Genomic DNA, 18,548 nt, shown 5'->3' with positions numbered 1-18,548 from the left:
ATTAACAAGGGGCATGCCCAAGGGCACAGTTCATCGCCACGAAATTAAGGGAATATTAACATTAATGATGCTTAACGTTTAATACAGACGATCTTAGAGTGATCAATTAACAGGAAGTTACGATCCCAAACACAAAGTTAACTGACCGACTTTTTCAATTTTCCCAGACAGTGCTCAACTTTTAAGAATTTTTTAAATTTCTTAAAGGGACAACAAATCACCTTGTCTGTCTGTCTGTCTGTCTGTCTGTCTGAGGAACAGTCTCTACCAAACTCCCTAGTCAATTTTTAGTCTACAGACCTGAAACTTGATATACAGGAGATTTGGACCTGTGGAAAAAATTCAATTTGATCTTTAGCCGGTAAAAATAGCTGCTAATGAGTCAAAAATAAAAAAAATGGAAATTGGCAGGCTTAAGTTGTCTTAAAGTACTTTTGTATGCATGTGCAAATATGCATTAATACTTCAAAGTCGGTTAAATTTGAACGTTTATCCATATGATGTTAGCTCAAATGGTAATGACTAAGTCTGGAGTGCTAAATGCTTTGGTTTCGATTTCAGCTGATGGTCCCCAAGCATTTTTTTTTTTTTACTTTTGAAATCACTACTATATATTGGGTACAATATAATAATAAATACGAAATCTGTATCAATTAAAATATCGTATTTAAGAATATTTTACGATTGGGCAACACAGGCACTCCGCTTCAACATAATAGAAAACAGTAATACACGAATAAATATTATTGTTTTTTCGTATGTACAACATATAGTTATATTGATATATCCAAATGTGATTTAAAAAATGAAGGAGGGAAACCTAACTGTTCGATGTTTCGCCCATTTTATGCAAGCTTTTTCAAGAGTGAAAACTGCTCCGTAACAAGAGGGTCAGTTATTTTAGAAGCATGTATTCTGAAGACGAGAACAACATATCTAAATTTATGTAAATTAGGAAATTACATAAGTGAATGTACATATATACAATATATTCAAAGTTGCAATTTATACAAAAAAAACATTATATATATATTTATACATATATCTGTACACACACACACACACACACACACACACATACGGCATAATCACGTTGAGAGACTGGTTCTCGTCAGATCATCGAAGTTAAGCAATGTTAAGTCTGGCTAGTACCAGATGGGTGACTATTTGGGAATTCTAGATGCTGTATGTGCTCTCTGCTTATCTCGGCATTTGTTTCTAGTCATCCTGAACCTCCACTGGTATTTAACAATGTTGACTCAGGAGAGGTAAGGTTGGAGATTGCTCAGCTCTTGGTACAAAAAATTCCATGTGCAGGCACGCTTACAGTGGGTATTCATAGTCTTTCAAGACTGAAGGAAGCTACCATAATATATATATATATATATATATATATATATATATATATATAGTAATATTTATATATATAGTATTATATATATATAATACTATATATATATATATATATATATATATATATATATATATATATATATATATATATTTAGGCAGAATTTCATTATTCGCGCATATTTTATTGAAGAGGATCTTCGTTCTTCTTTTTATGATCTTTCTTTCGAATTTTTCTTGTTTTCGTGCAAGTATTTTTGTGGGATCCAAAGTTCTTATAAAGTCCCCTAGTTTACTGAACGTTTTCGGTCTCGATTGTACGAAAACAAGAAAAATTCGAAAGAAAGATCATAAAAAGAAGAAGGAAGATCCTCTTCAATAAAATATGCGCGAATAATGAAATTCTGCCTAAATATACAAAACTCAAAGGACATAGATCTGCAGATCAAAATGAAATCCGAAAGATCAGGGAAAATATTACAACCCTGACGATGGTCAATCGAGACCGAAAACGTTCGGTAAACTAAGGGACTTTATAAGAACTTTGGATCCCACAACAAAAATACTTGTACGAAAACAAGAAAAATTCGAAAGAAAGATCATAAAAAGAAGAACGAAGACCCTCTTCAATAAAATATGTGCGAATATATATATATATATATATGAAAATTGAAAATAATTACGTATATAAATGAATACGTTTTGAAAGCTGAAAACAACACATTTTTTTTTTTAAATATATAAACAAATTTATATATATTCCGATGCTAAACATCCTTATCAATGTAGAGTCTGTTTTTTTTTCTTTTTCTTGACTGCATGGTGAAATTCTGCATGCGAGGGTCATGTTAGTTCCTATTTACAATGCCTCCCCACGGGACAGAGTTAGACACCAGGGTCGTTCATGGTAGTTGCCCGATGTTCTTGGTAACGGCTCGATATTTAAATAAAAATAAAAACAGTCATCAGCAGGGTGTCGCGCCAGCCACGCAAAATTGAAATTAGGAAAGAATTTCTTTTTCTTCTTTACCTTTTAAAGCGTTGTGTTAGTTTAAAATTGAAAATTACGTATATAAATGAATACGTTTTGAAAGCTGAAAACAACGCATTTTTTTTTTAAATTTCATTGATAAGGATGTTTAGCATAGAAATATGTCTGATATAAGCAAACAAATTTGATTATATATTAAAAAAATGTGTTCTTACAATTCTTTCAGCACAAACTTGTATTTCATCAGCGCATTAGAAAAAAAATATTTCAAAAGTTTTCTAGCACACAAATAGGACCTTGTTTACATTGGACTTGAAGACAACCATATTGTACTCAGCTGGAAAGCAGGCAAACGGGAGACAGTTCCACAGGCATGCAGTTCTAAGAAAGAAACTTTGTTCACGGAATCCACGTTTAGATTTAGGCACAGATAAAGAGTGGGGGAAATTATTGATAGGTTTTTCAGCTATATGAGTGTTTCTTATGACGAGGGGGGACCAGAGATTGGAGCTCAGACGAGCACTTGCCATGGAAATAACAATAAAGCAGAGACAAACTCACAGCATCACTTCTGTGAGAAAGAGGTTGCAGTGAAGAGAAAAGGCATCCTCTACTACGCTATGAAGTCTATTTTGAACTCTGTCAAGGTAGGATAAGTATTTTTAGCAGCTCCTGCTCAGATGGAAAACAGTACTCCATCCTTATATGTATCTGGCTCTTATATAGGTAGAGAATTGCATCAGCAGTGAGATATCTACTGGATCGATAGAAGGACCTCACCATTTTTCCAGAGACCTTGGCAACGGATTTGATGTATGTGTTTCATTTCAGATATGAAGTAAAGGTCAAGCCCAGAAGCTTGTCAAAACATGAAGCCTCCCCAAGATGAGAGCCATTCATTTCGGTTGATGACAGATGGGGATCAAATCGTTGATGATGTAAAGATAGAAGCTTGGACTAAGATGCATTAAAAGTAACCAGCCACTTCTTTCCCCATTGTACCATGTGCTCAAGATCAGAGGAGAAAGAATCAGAGACAACTTGGTCGTTTCTGGTCTTTGATGTGCTACCATAGATGGTAGTGTCATCAGCAAAAATGTCTACGAATGATGTAAGGATGTGATTTGGAAGATCAATAATGTAGATCAGGAAGAGAGTTGGGCGCAGGATGGACCCCTGAGGGACTCCAGCATTAATGTTGTAAGCTTCTGATTTCTGCCCATCAACCACTACTCTTATGAACTTATCAAAGAGGAATGATTTAATAATTGAGAAGACATTTCAGCTATCTCGTAGCTAGATATCTTGTGAAGTAAACCTTTATGTCACACCCTATCAAAGGCCATTAATATGTCAAGAGCAATTGCCCTAGAAAGGAAGACTCCATCGAGAGATTTGCTAATCCTATGAGATATAACTGTAAGCACATCTGCTGTAGATCTAGCAGAACGAAAACCATATTGCATGTCACTAAGAAGGTTATTTTTGCTGAGATGGTTGACTACTTCTCTGTTTAACACAGATTCCAGCAACTTACTCATGACGCACAGAATTTAGAATTTGATTTACTTCCAAAAAATACAGAAAAATCTTTATGATGTATGTACTCGTCATAAACAAAGATATCATATTCCAAAAATCACGTAAATTGATCAAGTATATTTTAATAGAAAATCACTCTTTTTACAATTTGTAGCGGCAATTTTAAGAGTAAATACTATTTTAACCTCTAATCAACGTGATTCTAACAATCGAAGCAAAAACTTTTCGAACAATCAACTCTCCAGGAAGAGGATGACTCTTACACATACACCGACATCCACAACTAACTTCAACTTCCAATTAATTTACTTTTTCTGATTTTGGTCTGTACAGTTCGAATTGAGCTTATAAAAATGGCGGATCAAGAATTAGTGTCTCGTTTCATAATAAAAGTTGGTTTCCTTAGTTAAAAAGATAACTACTTGATCAATTTACGTGATTTTTGGAATATGACATATTCGTTCTGTGACAAATACGTACATAATAAAGATTTTCTGTATTTTTTGTTTTGTTTAATTAAATCGAATTCAAAATACCCCCCTATCCACCCACCACCCACAAATATATATAATAAAACTAACACGAAACAGTCTGAGTAATATCGTAATTTCAGGCCAAAATTCAAATAGCAATATTTACGCCAAGGTGAGGTTCGGACTCATGACCTTTGCTTCTAAATACGACATGCTAATCAATTGAGCCACTGAATAAGTTTACCTTTACGATTGAGCGTCGGCTAAAACTAGAACATACAGCATTCTTCATGTTTTTCTTGCACTCCCTCTCTCCTCCCATCTCTCTCTCTCTCTCTCTCTCTCTCTCTCAATCTCGCCATAAAACGAATAGAGCAGTGTTCAGCAGTTGGTATTGTTTATATATTCAGTAAATTGAAGCTATAGTTGTTGAGAAAAATGATCTGAATTCTATAATATCTCAGTTTCAAGCACTTGCATATTCAGCCACATTGACGAGCTGTGATACAGCAAAACAGTCTGCTTGTGTGTGGCGCACACACGCACACACACACACACACACACAGACACACACATGCTCCCCTTCTTTTCTCTCTCTTTAATAGAAATCGAAAAAAGGACGAGAAGTGCATGAAAGCGGAATAATATAATAAGCAAAGGAGCCAATCGAATCAATAACGATTGGCTATTAACGACACTCCGCCCCCTCCCTCCCCTTTTCGTTATCTGTTTGATCAGTCGTTGCCAATTTAGAACAAAAGGCTGAAGAAAATGTCGAGCAAACGGTCTCTAATCTGATCAAACCGATTCAAACAATGGAAGCAAATACACAAAAACTTTCGAACTATCAACTCTCCAGGAAGAGGCTGACTCGTACGCATGCGCCGTCATTTACTTCCGGTTAATTTACTTTTTTTTTCTCAAAATTTATTTCTCGCCTGTTTTTTTTTTTTTTTTTTTTTTTTTTTTTTTTTTGTTTTTTTGTTTTTTTACAAAGGCATCACCACATTATCAAGGCCCAGAGGCCACTCAAGGATAAGGGTTAAAGAGTGTACAGTAGAAATTGGTCAATATAGTAATCATTAGTAATGAAAATTTGGTAAATTTAATAACTTATATGGAACGGCTCATCAAGAACTTATTTACTTTAGACTTGAACACAACCATATTGTAGTCAGCCGGAAAGCAGGAAAACGGAAGACAATTCCACAGGCGTGCAGTTCTAAGAAAGAAGCTTTGTTCATGGAATCTACGTTTAGGTTTAGCCACAGATAAAGAGTGGGGGAAATTATTGATAGTGTTTACAGCTAGACGAGTGTTTCTTGTGAAAGTTTGTTGTTTTGTGTGTGTGTGTGTGTGTGTGTGTGTGTGTGTGTGTGTGTGTTTTCAATTCATAACTTTTTCGGAATGTTTTTGTTTGGAATTTTTTTTTTTCATGTTTCTTTAGAGTTTCTTCTTTAAGATTCTTCCATTTTTTTAATTTTGTAGATTTCTGTTTTTTTGTTCATCTTTCAATTTTTAGATTGTTCTTTCTTTCTTCTTCTTTTTCTTCTTCTTCTACATCTTCTTCTTCTTCTTCTTCTTCTTCTTCTTATTATTATTATTATTAAAATTCTTCCCTATTCTTCATCGTCTTTTGGTTATGTTCTTCATTTTAGTTTGGGGTATTTAAGACGGTTTTCAAGGAACATAATATGGGCAAAACCTCCCATTTGAAAATAAAAATATTTCAGATTTACATTGAATTTTATCAGTAGTCATTAGATACCAATTTAACAAAATCCCCTGAATTTCAATTTCATCTTAAGACCTCTTGAACTTAAGCTTTACATGTTTCGACGTTATCTAGAATCAAAATCATGTAGTGGATTTTGATTTAGATTGAAATACGGATTCTAGACAAAAGGTTTAGTATCGTTATATCTTGATTTTAATTGCCGAAAGAGGATCTAAAAGTGGCGCAAAACTGTTCTGTTCACGTGACATGTTTTACCCGTCTTGGGACGGGTATTCTTCTAGTTTTTATATATATTAAAATGTGAGTTGCAAAGTATTTGCATATGTATTCATACTAATGGTGATGGGGTAGTTATTTCATTATTGTCTTTTTAAAATTAACCCTGTTTTTTTTTCTTTTCAACCACAGAAGGCTAAACAATATTATGATAAACATTGTTAGATTTGTATGTTTCACCTTTACCGAGATTCACCAGTGTGGGAGATGATTGCTCTGATGGTCACAGACAGAAGTCAACATTTTAACTTTTGTCGAAACGCTTAGAACAAGGTAGCCACCAAATCAATCACATATAAGGAAGAGAATTAAGATCTATTTATGTCTTAGCATGCAGACACATATAGAAGACTTCCAATAATAGTGTTCAGCGACACGTTGGCCGAAATATAGCATTACACATTTAAATTTTACTAATTTCATAATTTTCTTAAAGCGCCTGTCTTAGTGTTTAAGGGCGTAAACAATGTTATGATTAATATGATTGAATCCTTATCCACATTCACACATGTTTCATCCTTTTCTGGGAATCATCAGTGTGGTGAATGATTGCTGCTTGTCACACGATTCAAATCTCTTAGACTCAAGTCAACATTTTTTTTAACCTTTTCTGAACGCTTGCTTGCAATCACATCAAAGGAAGGGAATTAATATTTATTTATGTCTAAATAATGTGCTGTACTGTAATGAAATGGCACTTACCCTATTGGGATTGAACCAGCTTTCTCTTAAGGAGGAAGTATCACGGGAGTATAAAATTCACAAACAGTCCCCAGTTCGTCGTATTATTTGGATTAATGGATAACTGTTCTCATCTTGAGGGCGATTTTCACAACGTTTCAGTCGATGTAATCTCCGATCTTCTTTAGGTGTATCTTGTCGAATTCAGAAATATTTCTGTCGAACTCAAGAATTTGGACAGAATTTCGAACAGAATCCTTTATTTACTTCATGGAGGTAACATACTCTCATTCCATCAACCATGACGAGATAGAGGTCCTAAGTAATTGCAATTGTATTTTTCGGTTGTCAACACTGAGGATTGAACCTTCAACCTTCAGACTATTATCACTTTTTACAAATGATTTTTCTGAGTACCTTAATCACTGCGCCACAGTTCCTCACGGACAAGTCCCCAGTTGCATGTATATCTCTGACATTAAGTTTTTGCAGCTCTTACAAGGAGATGTAAATGTTCTCCTACATACAGCACCTGGTAGTCCTAAATGGTTAGTAAAGGAATACATATAATAGTAATAGAATAGTAAGGGGATACATATCTTTTAAATCTCACTAAAATCGTTTAAACATGTAGACAGACAGGCATGTGTTCAACTGAGCGTATACAATAAATGGTTTCCATAGTCGATATTGAGCATTAAATCACACCCAAAATGGTGTTGGAAGTCGCAGCAGCAGTGAATGTTGTTTTTTATGCATGGCTTTTTGTTTAGATGAAAATCTTCAATTAGCAGTTTCTTTCAACCACTCATAGTCGTGACTATATTCGCTGCCCAAATTTTGCGCATAATATAAAAACCCAAACACACAAAAGGTTTCTTCCTATCTTTTGCCATTTCCTTCTGTCACAGTTGACACATGTGAGAACGGTCCTCGCAAAGTCCAAGGCATAGTAACAGAGACACTCCCGAACATCTCTACTTCATACAAGTTATACATATATGCGATATACTCACATGACAACAATGATGTGACACAAGAGTCAAAAAGTGAGATTGAAGAGCCAGCATCCTATATGAACAGCAATCTGGCTTGCAAAAAAATCCCTTGGCAGTCCTGTCACCATTTTCAGTTAGCAGTACCTCAAGTGTTTAGCAATAGACTAACTCCTACTTAAAGGGTGAGAAGGTAAACTTGGGAGCGTGGACCTCCTAGAACTGCACAGGACCAAAGCCATGCCTTGATAAACAACTAAAATGACGATCACTCTGTTTGCTTTGAGCTCAGGTGTTGGCAAAACAGGAAAACTAATATACACGCATTTACAAAGCCAAAATCTAATCACAGTTTCCACCAACAAAGCTTCTTTTCTAGAATTGCCCGTCTATGGAACACTGTTCCATTGGCTTGCTTCCTGGCTGACTACAATATTGTAATTAGATCCAAGTCTAATGTAAACAAATTCTTATTGAACCGTTCCCTTAAATAATCAAATTCTACTCAACTTACATCATTAACGGTTACTCCACCACCACCTTACATTCATTAACCCTTATCCTTGAGTGGTCTTTGGGCCTTTATAAGTGGTGCCCCCCTTGTAAAAAAGTGTAACAAGCAATTCAGACCACACCAGCTGAAATGTACAAATTCTCTTTAGAGACAAAACACTTTCTTTCACCTAGAACGTTCATGGTACACTTTAGAAAATTTCAATTATGAACCTTTCATTATTTTTATTATGATTATTCTTTTCTTGTTGTTGTTAGGTTTTATTTATAGCGAGAGTCTTAGAGTTTTAGAGAGAGATGTTGTTGTTGTTATTGTTGTTATTAAAATTGCATGTTAGAGAGTCTTATTAAGAGAGAGTCTTATTACAAGTGATGTTGTTGAGAGATGTTGTTGCGTTCTGTGTTCGTTTTATGAAGAGATTCATATATATTAAATGTTCATATTTAGAAGTGTAGAAGCTCTTTGAGTGTTGAGACATTGTGTATGTAAAGACATTTTAAAACACATGATATACAAGACATATAATGACAATTTCCACTTTACCTTTTTGGTAGAATTACAACACAAAGACGACGTTTATAAAAACACATGATGGGTTTATTTCCATGGACCGGCCGGTGGCTTTGCTTTCAGGAATTCAAAGTTTCACATTCTATGTTTTAAAGGTGACCGTCTCGCTTCTAGACGTTCGACTCCCAACTCCAGACTATCGTCTGTCGTCCTCAGACTCCCTCTGACTCTCCCCGCTTAACTCTAAAGTTTCTAACTATATCGAGATCTTCCCATTTTCCATGACGTCATACACATGTTAAAACATGTGTCTTCTTTCACGTGTTCTGGAAATGCGTGTCCAAAACTTTTTCCTTTGTTTACAAAAGGAATTTTAACCTATATTCCCAGTAACCTATATTTCCAATATGTTAAAAACATGTTTATTTATAGTTGCATTCCTTCAATTGAATTTCATAACAGAATGCACATTTTTTTCTTAAAACTATTTTATCTCTAAGCTTAACAATGGTTTGGTTTACATTCCATTTGCTAATTCTCTCTCGTAATCTATTTCTAAACCTAAATTACGAGGTTCGAATTTCGTCTATTCTATTTCATTTTCATTTTAACTAAATCTCTCTATTTTTATACTTACATGAAAAGAGGACAGCCCTTATCATGTAACAGTATAGATAAATAATGTTACTCTTTCCTTTAATGAATTTATATTGTTAACAAGTTGTTTGCTATGCAGTACATTAAATACATCAACCCAGACAGACAGACAGACAGACAGACAGACCGACAGACAGACAGACAGACAGACGTCTTTGATATGAGTAAAGATGTATCTACATTATATTTCTGTTAGTCTGTCTATCTGTCAATTCCGCTTCTTCTCAAAAACTACTGGACCGATCTGACTTTTCCGAATGTTTCAATTACTTTCCATTTTCCAATTCTGACTTTTACAATTATTCCAAAACGTTTCCCTTTGCCAATTCTGGCTTTTCAGAAGGTTCCAACCCCGTTTCCACTTTCCAGTTTTAGATTTTGACAATATTCCGTTACATTCAACTTTGTGAATTCTCAGGTTTCAAATAATCTAATAGTTTTTTTTTCCTGTGTCAATTTTGACATTCACAAATGATTCCAATTATCCCAACTTATTCCCACTAAGTCTGCCATCTTCAAATATCCGCTTGTCCCCTTTTATCCTCACATGCCTCATTAAACCCCAAATTCTCTTACATTTCCTAATATTCAATTATACTTCTTCTTTATTAAGATAACGTGCAGTGAACTGATCATTGTGGTATCCGCTTGATGCCCAGTTAGGAAGTAATAGAATTAGTTACCACAATGCCACATTTTCTCTAGAATTTTTTTTTGGAAATTACTGGACCAATTTGACTGAATTTTGTATGAACTTTTGTTATTATAAGGTGCAACGAACTAAGTATTATCCTATCTATCTGATATATATAGTTCGGGATTAATTAGGGTTAGTCACTACAATGACACATTTACTCTATAAATTTTCTTGGAAACTACTGGTTTGACCTGACTGAAATTTTATATGCCTCATAGTCATGATACAATGTAGTGAACTAAGTATTATGGTATCCGTTGAATGTACAGTTAGGGGTTAGTCACCACAATACCACATAAAGAAAACATAGTCAATGGGCTATAACTTTTGCTTGCTTTTAACAGGATAGAAAGTCTAGTCTTCATCTATTTTCTTTCATTTCTTTTGCCTTTACTTTAAGGCTTCTTTCTTTCTTTTTTCTTTCTTTCTTCATCTCTCTCTCTCTCTCTCTCTCTCTCTCTCTCTCTCTCTCTCTTTAACCTTACCCCTACCTCATTGACTCAGTTAATCCCCTCTCCAGTCCCTACACCCCTAATCAACTTTGTCAGAGAAAAAATAAGTAAAAACTAAAAAAAGGGCGTGGTTTCTGTCGACCAATCACTGATCAATCTGAACTTTGAACCCGAGGTTCTCCATAATAAGTCCGATGGTGAAATGTCGTTGCAGTTACTAGGTAACAAATCTGATTTGATTCTGATCAATTGCGGATGGAGCTCGCAGCAGAGGGGAAGTGGGTGATAGCAAACGAGGTTGACAGGCTTTCACGACTTGAAATTACGGTTGAAGGGGAATCAGATGGAAGGGGGTACAAGTTTTGGTCTTCTCTCTTCGCCATTGGCTCTAATAAAGAAAAGGTTACCAGATCGCAAAAATGAAGGAGAGATAAGAAAAACAGAGTCAATTATGATTGCTGGAAGAGACGTTTATTGTCAGGACGGATCTGAAAGGAAGAGAGAGAAAATGGGAGAGAAGAAGAAGAAGAAGAAGAAGAAGAAGAAGAAATTCAAATAATAATAATAATCAGTATAATACCAATATTGCAGGGCCGCTAGGAACAGCCGCGAAAAAACTGAGGGGAAAAGACTAGAAGACATTTGAATCAAGGGGATGATTAAGACTACAGTGAATGTTATTAATGAACACAGGTGAAGTTAATGGTGACAGATAAAGATGTAGCCAAGTTGAATTTCTTGAAAAAAAAAAAAGATAACTAAGAACAGCCCCGAAAATATTGAGAAAAATAAGACTAGAAGAAATGGGAATCAAAGGGAAGAAAGAGACTAAGCGGACGATATGTAGCAGTGTCAGAAATTTCGTGAAAATAGTGAATAATTCCACCCCATCTTTCCAAGCTTATAACTCCTCGAAAAATGTAATTCAAGCCCTAATTTTTTTTTTCAATTAAAGGAGTAAGGACCAAGGTTTTATTTAAAAAAAAAACAAAACAAAACAATGTGTTTTTTTTTTTTTAAAAAGGTTTTAAACTTCGGACTTTACAGGTAAATTTCTAAAAAACTGATTTTTTTTTTTGTTTTAAATTTGAATATATTATTTATTGACCTTTTCTCTTCAATTTGTGATATATAAACCTATTAAACATAAATTAATTATTTACTTTTTAATAGACATTTCAAAATGAGAGGCGTAAATTATTCGACCCCCTATCTTTCTAAGCTTATAACTCCTCGAAAAATGTAATTCAAGCCCTAATTTTTTTTTCAATTAAAGGAGCAAGGACCAAGGTTTCATTAAAAAAAAAAAAAAAGACAAAAAGAAAAAATGTGTTCTTATAAAATAAGGTTTTAAACTTCGGACTTTACAGGTAAATTTCTAAAAAACTGATTTTTTTTTTTGTTTTAAATTTGAATATATTATTTATTGACCTTTTCTCTTCAATTTGTGATATATAAACCTATTAAACATAAATTAATTATTTACTTTTTAATAGACATTTCAAAATGGGGGGGGGCGTGAAAATGGGGGGGCGTGAAAATGGGGGGGCGTGAATTTAAAAAAAACGTTTGTCTAAAATATTATATTCGGTTTATTGGAAAGAACATAAAATTTCACATTGACCCTGAAAATATCGTAAAAATAGAATCAATAGAAAAATTTTGATAGATTTTTAAAATTTAAAAATTTAAAAATATTGAGTTTAAAAATTGAAAAATATTGAGTTCGGAAAATTCATTACTGTTTTAAAAAAAAAATAAAAATATTTTTATTACTTTTAAAACAACTGTAATAGTTTATTTTGGAAGTATAATCCATAAAGAAAATAAATAACCCACTTTTAACAGAGAAATTACGAGATTTTTATATTGTATTCGCAGTTTCGTGTTAGGGGTGTCAAAAATTCCTACAAAAATTCTGATACTGCTAGACGATATGAATTAAAACAGCTGAAGTTAATGGTAAAAATGTAGCCAAGCTGTCCCTCTTGGAAAGAAGAAGAAGAAGAAGAAGAAGAAGAAGATATTCGAGTAGCCTCCGGACCTTGATAAGAGGTAACTCCTTTGTAAAAAAAAAAAGGCGAGTAGTACGGTGATAATGAGAGAGAGAGAGAGAGAGAGAGAGAGAGAGAGGGGGGGGATAAGTAAGATGGAGAAGGTGAAGAAAGAAAAAGGGCAAATAAGTAAATGAATTTGGAGAAAAGAGAAAAAAAGGAAAAAAGGAAAAAAAGATAAAGGTAAAAAACGAAAAAAGATAAAAAGGAAAAAGGTAAAAAAAAAGGTAAAAAAGTAAAAAAAGGGAAACAAGAAAAAGGTAAAATAAAGCAAAAGGTTTTAAAAAATGACAAAAAGGTAAATAAAAAAGGTCAAAGGTCAAATTAGAAAAAGAGAAAAATAGAAAAAAAAGGTAAATAAAAAAGGTCAAAGGTCGAAATAGAAAAAGGGGAAAAATAGAAAAAAAAGGTAAATAAAAAAGGTCAAAAGTCAAAATAGAAAAAGAGAAAAATAGAAAAAAAGATAAATAAAAAGGTCAAAGGTCAAAATAGAAAAAGAGAAAAATAGAAAAAAAAAGGTAAATAAAAAAGGTCAAAGGTCAAAATAGAAAAAGAGAAAAATAGAAAAAAAGGTAAATAAAAAAGGTCAAAAGTCAAAATAGAAAAAGAGAAAAATAGAAAAAAAGATAAATAAAAAGGTCAAAGGTCAAAATAGAAAAAGAGAAAAATAGAAAAAAAGGTAAATAAAAAAGGTCAAAGGTCAAAATAGAAAAAGAGAAAAATAGAAAAAAAGATAAATAAAAAGATCAAAGGTCAAAATAGAAAAAGAGAAAAATAGAAAAAAAAGGTAAATAAAAAAGGTCAAAGGTCAAAATAGAAAAAGAGAAAAATAGAAAAAAAGGTAAAAAAAGGAAAAAAGTACAGAAAAGTGGAAAAGGTAAAAATAAAATGAAAAAAAAGGTAAAAGAAAGGAAAAAAAGGAAAAGATAAAAAAAAGGTTGAAAAGAAGTCAACAAGGAAAGGTAACAGAGCGTGAGTGGCTGTGCAATGAACAACACAACAAAAACCGAAGATTACAATATAACTTTTTTTATAGTAATGAAACACGTTTCTAGAATGATGTTGGAGTGGATGATGATGATGATGCTGATGATGACGAGGACGATGATGATGATGATGATGATAATGACGCTGATAATGATGATGACGACGATGATGATGATTATGATGATGAAGATTATTATGATGACGATGATGATGATTATGACGCTGATGATGATGATGACGATGATGATGATTATGATGATGATGACGATGATGATGACGATGATGACGACAACGATGATGATGATGACGACGACGATGACGATGATGATGATGATGACGATGATAGTGATGATGATGATGAGGATGAGGATGATGATGACGATGATGATGACGATGATGACGACAACGATGATGATGATGACGACGACGATGACGATGATGATGATGATGATGACGATGACGATGATGACTACGACGATGATGATTACGACGACGACGATGATGATGATGACGATGATGACGACGACGGTGATGATGATTATTACGATGACGATGACGACGACGATGATGACGACGACGACGATGATGATGATGATGATGGTGACGATGACGACAACGACGACCATGATGATGATGATGATGATGATGCGGACAGGCTTACTGAGTTACTTGATGTGGGCAGAATCGATGCTGCGAGTTGTAGATGAGAAGAGAGTCGCAGTAGAAGATATGATTTGCTGGTACAGAATTTGGAAACTGCCGCTTATTCTAATACACTTTTCCTTGGTCAATTCTGTTTTGTTTTGTTTTTTAGTGTTTCTTTCCTTTTCCACATGGTAATTTCAACTTTTCTAAATATTTCAATAAGTTTCCATTTGCCAATTTTGTCTTTTTCCAATCATTCTAACACATTTCTCTTTCTGACTTTTCCAAATGTATCCATCTATTTCCTCTTTCCAATTTTAAATTTCGACAATTATTCAAACACATTTATTATTTTAGTAAAGGGGCGATGATGTGGGTTAAAATGATGAAAAATGATTGTCGAAATTAGTAACATATCCAAGAATTATGGAAACTAATTAAATGTGAGTTAATTGATATGTGTGTTTGAAATGAAATAATCAGCCCAGATAATATATCAAAGTTATTATTTTAAAAGTGGAATGTTAATAATGTGGGTTAAAAATATAAAAAGTGATTGTCGAAATTAGTAAAATATCCAAGAATTATGAAAAATGATGAAATGGGAGTTAGTCCAGACAATATATCAAAGTTATTATGTTAGTAAGAGAGAGAGAGAGAGAGAGAGAGAGAGAGAGAGAGAGAGAGAGAGAGAGAGAGAGAGATGAGGATGGTTTTAATTATAAAAAATGATTGTCGAAATTAGTAATATATCCAAGAATTACGAAAATTGATGAAATGTGAGTTAACTGATTGGTGTGTTTATAATAAAATAATCAGCCCAGAAAATATATCTAAGTTATTATTTAAGTAAAGAGGAAAGCGATAAGGAGGACTTAAATTATGAAAAATGATTGTCGAAATTAATAGCATATCCAAGAATTACGAAAAATGACGAAATGTTAGTTAATTGATTGGTATGTTTGTAATGAAATAATCAGCCCAGACAATATATCAAAATATTTTAGTAAGAGAGGGCGATAGGTATGGTTTTAATTACAAAAAATCATGGTCGAAATGAGTAACGTATCCAAGAATAACGAAAAATAATGAAATGTAAGTTTATTGATTGGTGTGTTTATAATAAAAAAATTAGTCCAGACAATATATCAAAGTTATTATGTTAGTAAGAGATGGCGATAAGGATGGTTTAAATTATGAAAAATGATTGTCGAAATTAGTAACATATCCCAGAATTATGAAAAATGATACTATGTGATTTAATGCATTAGTGTGTTTGCAATGAAATAATCAGACCAGACAATATATCCAAGGTATTATTTTTGTAGGGAGGGAGATGTCGGTTAAAATTATATAAATGATTGTTGAAATAAGTAACATATCCAAGAATTATAAAAAAATTATGAAATATGAGTTGATTGGTGTGTTATAATGAAAAATCAGCCCAGACAATATATCAAAGTTCTTATTTTAGTTAGGGGAGAAGCTATGAGGCGTGTTTAACTTATGAAAAATTATTGTTGAAATTAGTAACATGTCCAAGAATTATGAAAAATGATGAAATGTGACTAAATAGATTGGTATGTATGTAATGAAATAATCAGCCTAGACAATATATCAAAGTTATTATTTTATTAAGGAGGGAGCGATAATGTGGGTACAAATTATGAAAAATGATTGTCGAATTTAGTAACATACATAAGAATTATGAAAAATGATGAAATGTTAGTAAATTGATTGGTTTGTTTGTAATGAAATAAGCAGCCCAGCAAATATGTCAAAGTTATTATTTTAGTAAGGTTGGGCGATAATATTGGTTAAAAATAAAAAATATTGTCGAAATTAGTAACATATCCAAGAATAATGAAAAATGGTGAAATGTGAGTTAATTGATGTGTTTGTAATGAAATGATCAGCCTAGACAATATATCAAAGTTATTATTTTAATAAGGTGTGTGATATGGTTAGTTTAAATGATTAAAAATTATTGTCGAAATGAGTACCATATCCAAGAATTATGAAAAATGATGAAATGTGAGTTAATGGATAGTTGTGTTTTTTATGAAATAATCAGCCCATACAATATATCAAATTTATAATTTTAGTAAGGGGTGGGGCGATAATGTGGGTAAAAATTATGAAAAATTATTCTCGAACATAACAACATATTAAATACTTATGAAAAATGATGAAATGTGAGTTAATTGATCGGTGTGTTTGTAATAAAGTAATCACCCCAGGCAATATATCAAAGTTATTATTTTAGTAAGAGGGTGATATAGTTTTAATAAAAAAAAACTAGAATAATATGATTGTGCCTTCATTCATGCTGAACAAAACACCCACAGAATGTCAAGCAACAATATATTACATACGAAAAATGCCGCTGTGGAATTTCCACAAGTCCCGCTAGTTATTATTATTATTATTATTATTATTATTATTATTATTATTATTATTATTCTTTTGTCATCAATTTTCCTTTTTTTTCCAGTTTTCTTCTTCGTTTTCAGTTTCTTCTACTTCTTCCATATATTTTTTCTTCTTTTTGTTTATCTTCTTTTTTCATCATCTTCTGTTTCTTTTTCTTCTTTTTATTCTTCTTCTTCTTGTTTTCAGTTTTCTTGTTTTTATTTTTTTCAGTGTTTTGCTTTTTCTTCTTCTTTATCTTTTTCAGTTTCTTCTTCTTCTTCTTTTTCTTCTTCTTCTCCTTCTTCTTTTTCTTCTTGTTTTCAGTTTTCTTGTTTTTATTTTTTTCAGTGTTTTGCTTTTTCTTTTTCTTCTTCTTCTTCTTCATCTTTTTCTTCTTGTTTTCAGTTTCTTCTTTTTCTTTTTCTTCTTCTTCTCCTTCTTCTTTTTCTTCTTGTTTTCAGTTTTCTTCTTTTTCAGTGTTTTTCTTCTTTTTCTTCCTTTTCAGTTTCTTCTTCTTCTCTCTCATATTGTAGAGAATAAGATGTTTTTTTCACATTACATTTAATTTTTTGCATGTTGGCATGTCAAATGTATTCCAATATAATATTAAAAAGAAATGTTATTAAAACTGTGCTTTTTTTTTATCCAAACATTTAATTTCTTTAAAACATTATTATTTTTTTTTACAAAAACGTAATTTTTCTTCTTTTTGTTTCAAGCACTAAACATTTGCCATATTTTACCAAACATTCCAGTATGCAAAACTTGCTTCTTCTTTTCAGATTTTATCAATGGAGTCCTGAAAGAGAGCCAAGGCAACGTTTAAAACCATTCTTTTATTTCACCCGGCCTCAAATCAAATGGAGTTGTATTCTTTATTTTTATTTATTATCAACAATTCTTCCTGCGACTCATACCGACTCCAACGGGGAAGAAATCATAACAATGGCGCAGAGTTGGAGAAGGCAGATTAAAAAAAAACAAAAACAACAACTTTAATCTAAACGAGGAAAAAGGAAAATGAAATAAAATTAAAAAGAAAACTGTTGTCTTAACATATATATATATATATATATATATATATATATATATATATATATATATATATATATATATATATATATATATATATATATACATGCATATAATTTTCATGTCATTATAGCGGGAAGATTTTTATTTTTTTATTTTTGTCCTCCTCCTCCTTCCTAAAAAAAAAAGAACTCTTTTTTCCGGCAAAAAATGTAAAGTGTCTTTTTTTATTGTAATATCAACCTGAATTACACAAGATAAAATGAAAATAAATTATTGAACTTTCCAAGACCTGTGGTTCCTCGTCGTTGTTGTTATTATTATTATTATTATTATTATTATTATTATTATTATTATTATTATTTACATTTGTGTTTGGCTGCAATTTTTGCCGATTTTATATTGTTAGGAAAATCGTAGCAAATGGTCGTAGGCTACCAGCATCTTTTTTTCTCAGTCTTTCAGTAATTTCCACAAGATTCTGGCGGTTCTCAACAAGGCAGTCTTTTGAAGTACTCCAACATTGCAAAGGATCTCAATTT

General features: G+C 32.4%; 1 protein-coding gene and 1 long non-coding RNA gene across 2 annotated transcripts in view; both read left to right on the top strand.

Moving 5' to 3' along the window:
* LOC145263093 (myosin catalytic light chain LC-1, mantle muscle-like) overlaps positions 1-18,297 on the top strand; it is an 88,860-nt gene extending 70,563 nt beyond the window's left edge. Inside the window, exon 5 of the mRNA XM_080119994.1 lies at positions 17,757-18,297. Within this exon, the coding sequence (XP_079976120.1) occupies positions 17,757-17,800 (44 nt within the window). The 3' untranslated portion in view covers positions 17,801-18,297. The remainder of the gene's footprint in view (positions 1-17,756) is intronic.
* Positions 12,482-13,868, top strand: LOC145263094 (uncharacterized). The gene is made up of 2 exons (XR_013864477.1): positions 12,482-13,352; positions 13,731-13,868. It is a non-coding gene; the product is annotated as an uncharacterized LOC145263094 (long non-coding RNA).
* Positions 18,298-18,548: the final 251 nt, after the last annotated feature.

This window comes from Euprymna scolopes, chromosome 38 (genome assembly GCF_053919585.1).
Source record: "Euprymna scolopes isolate OS-2025 chromosome 38, ASM5391958v1, whole genome shotgun sequence".
In the NCBI taxonomy this organism is placed as follows: Eukaryota; Metazoa; Mollusca; class Cephalopoda; order Sepiida; family Sepiolidae; genus Euprymna; species Euprymna scolopes.
The sequence above is the reverse complement of the archived record's forward strand: the minus strand, read 5'-3'. Positions and strand labels throughout refer to the sequence as shown.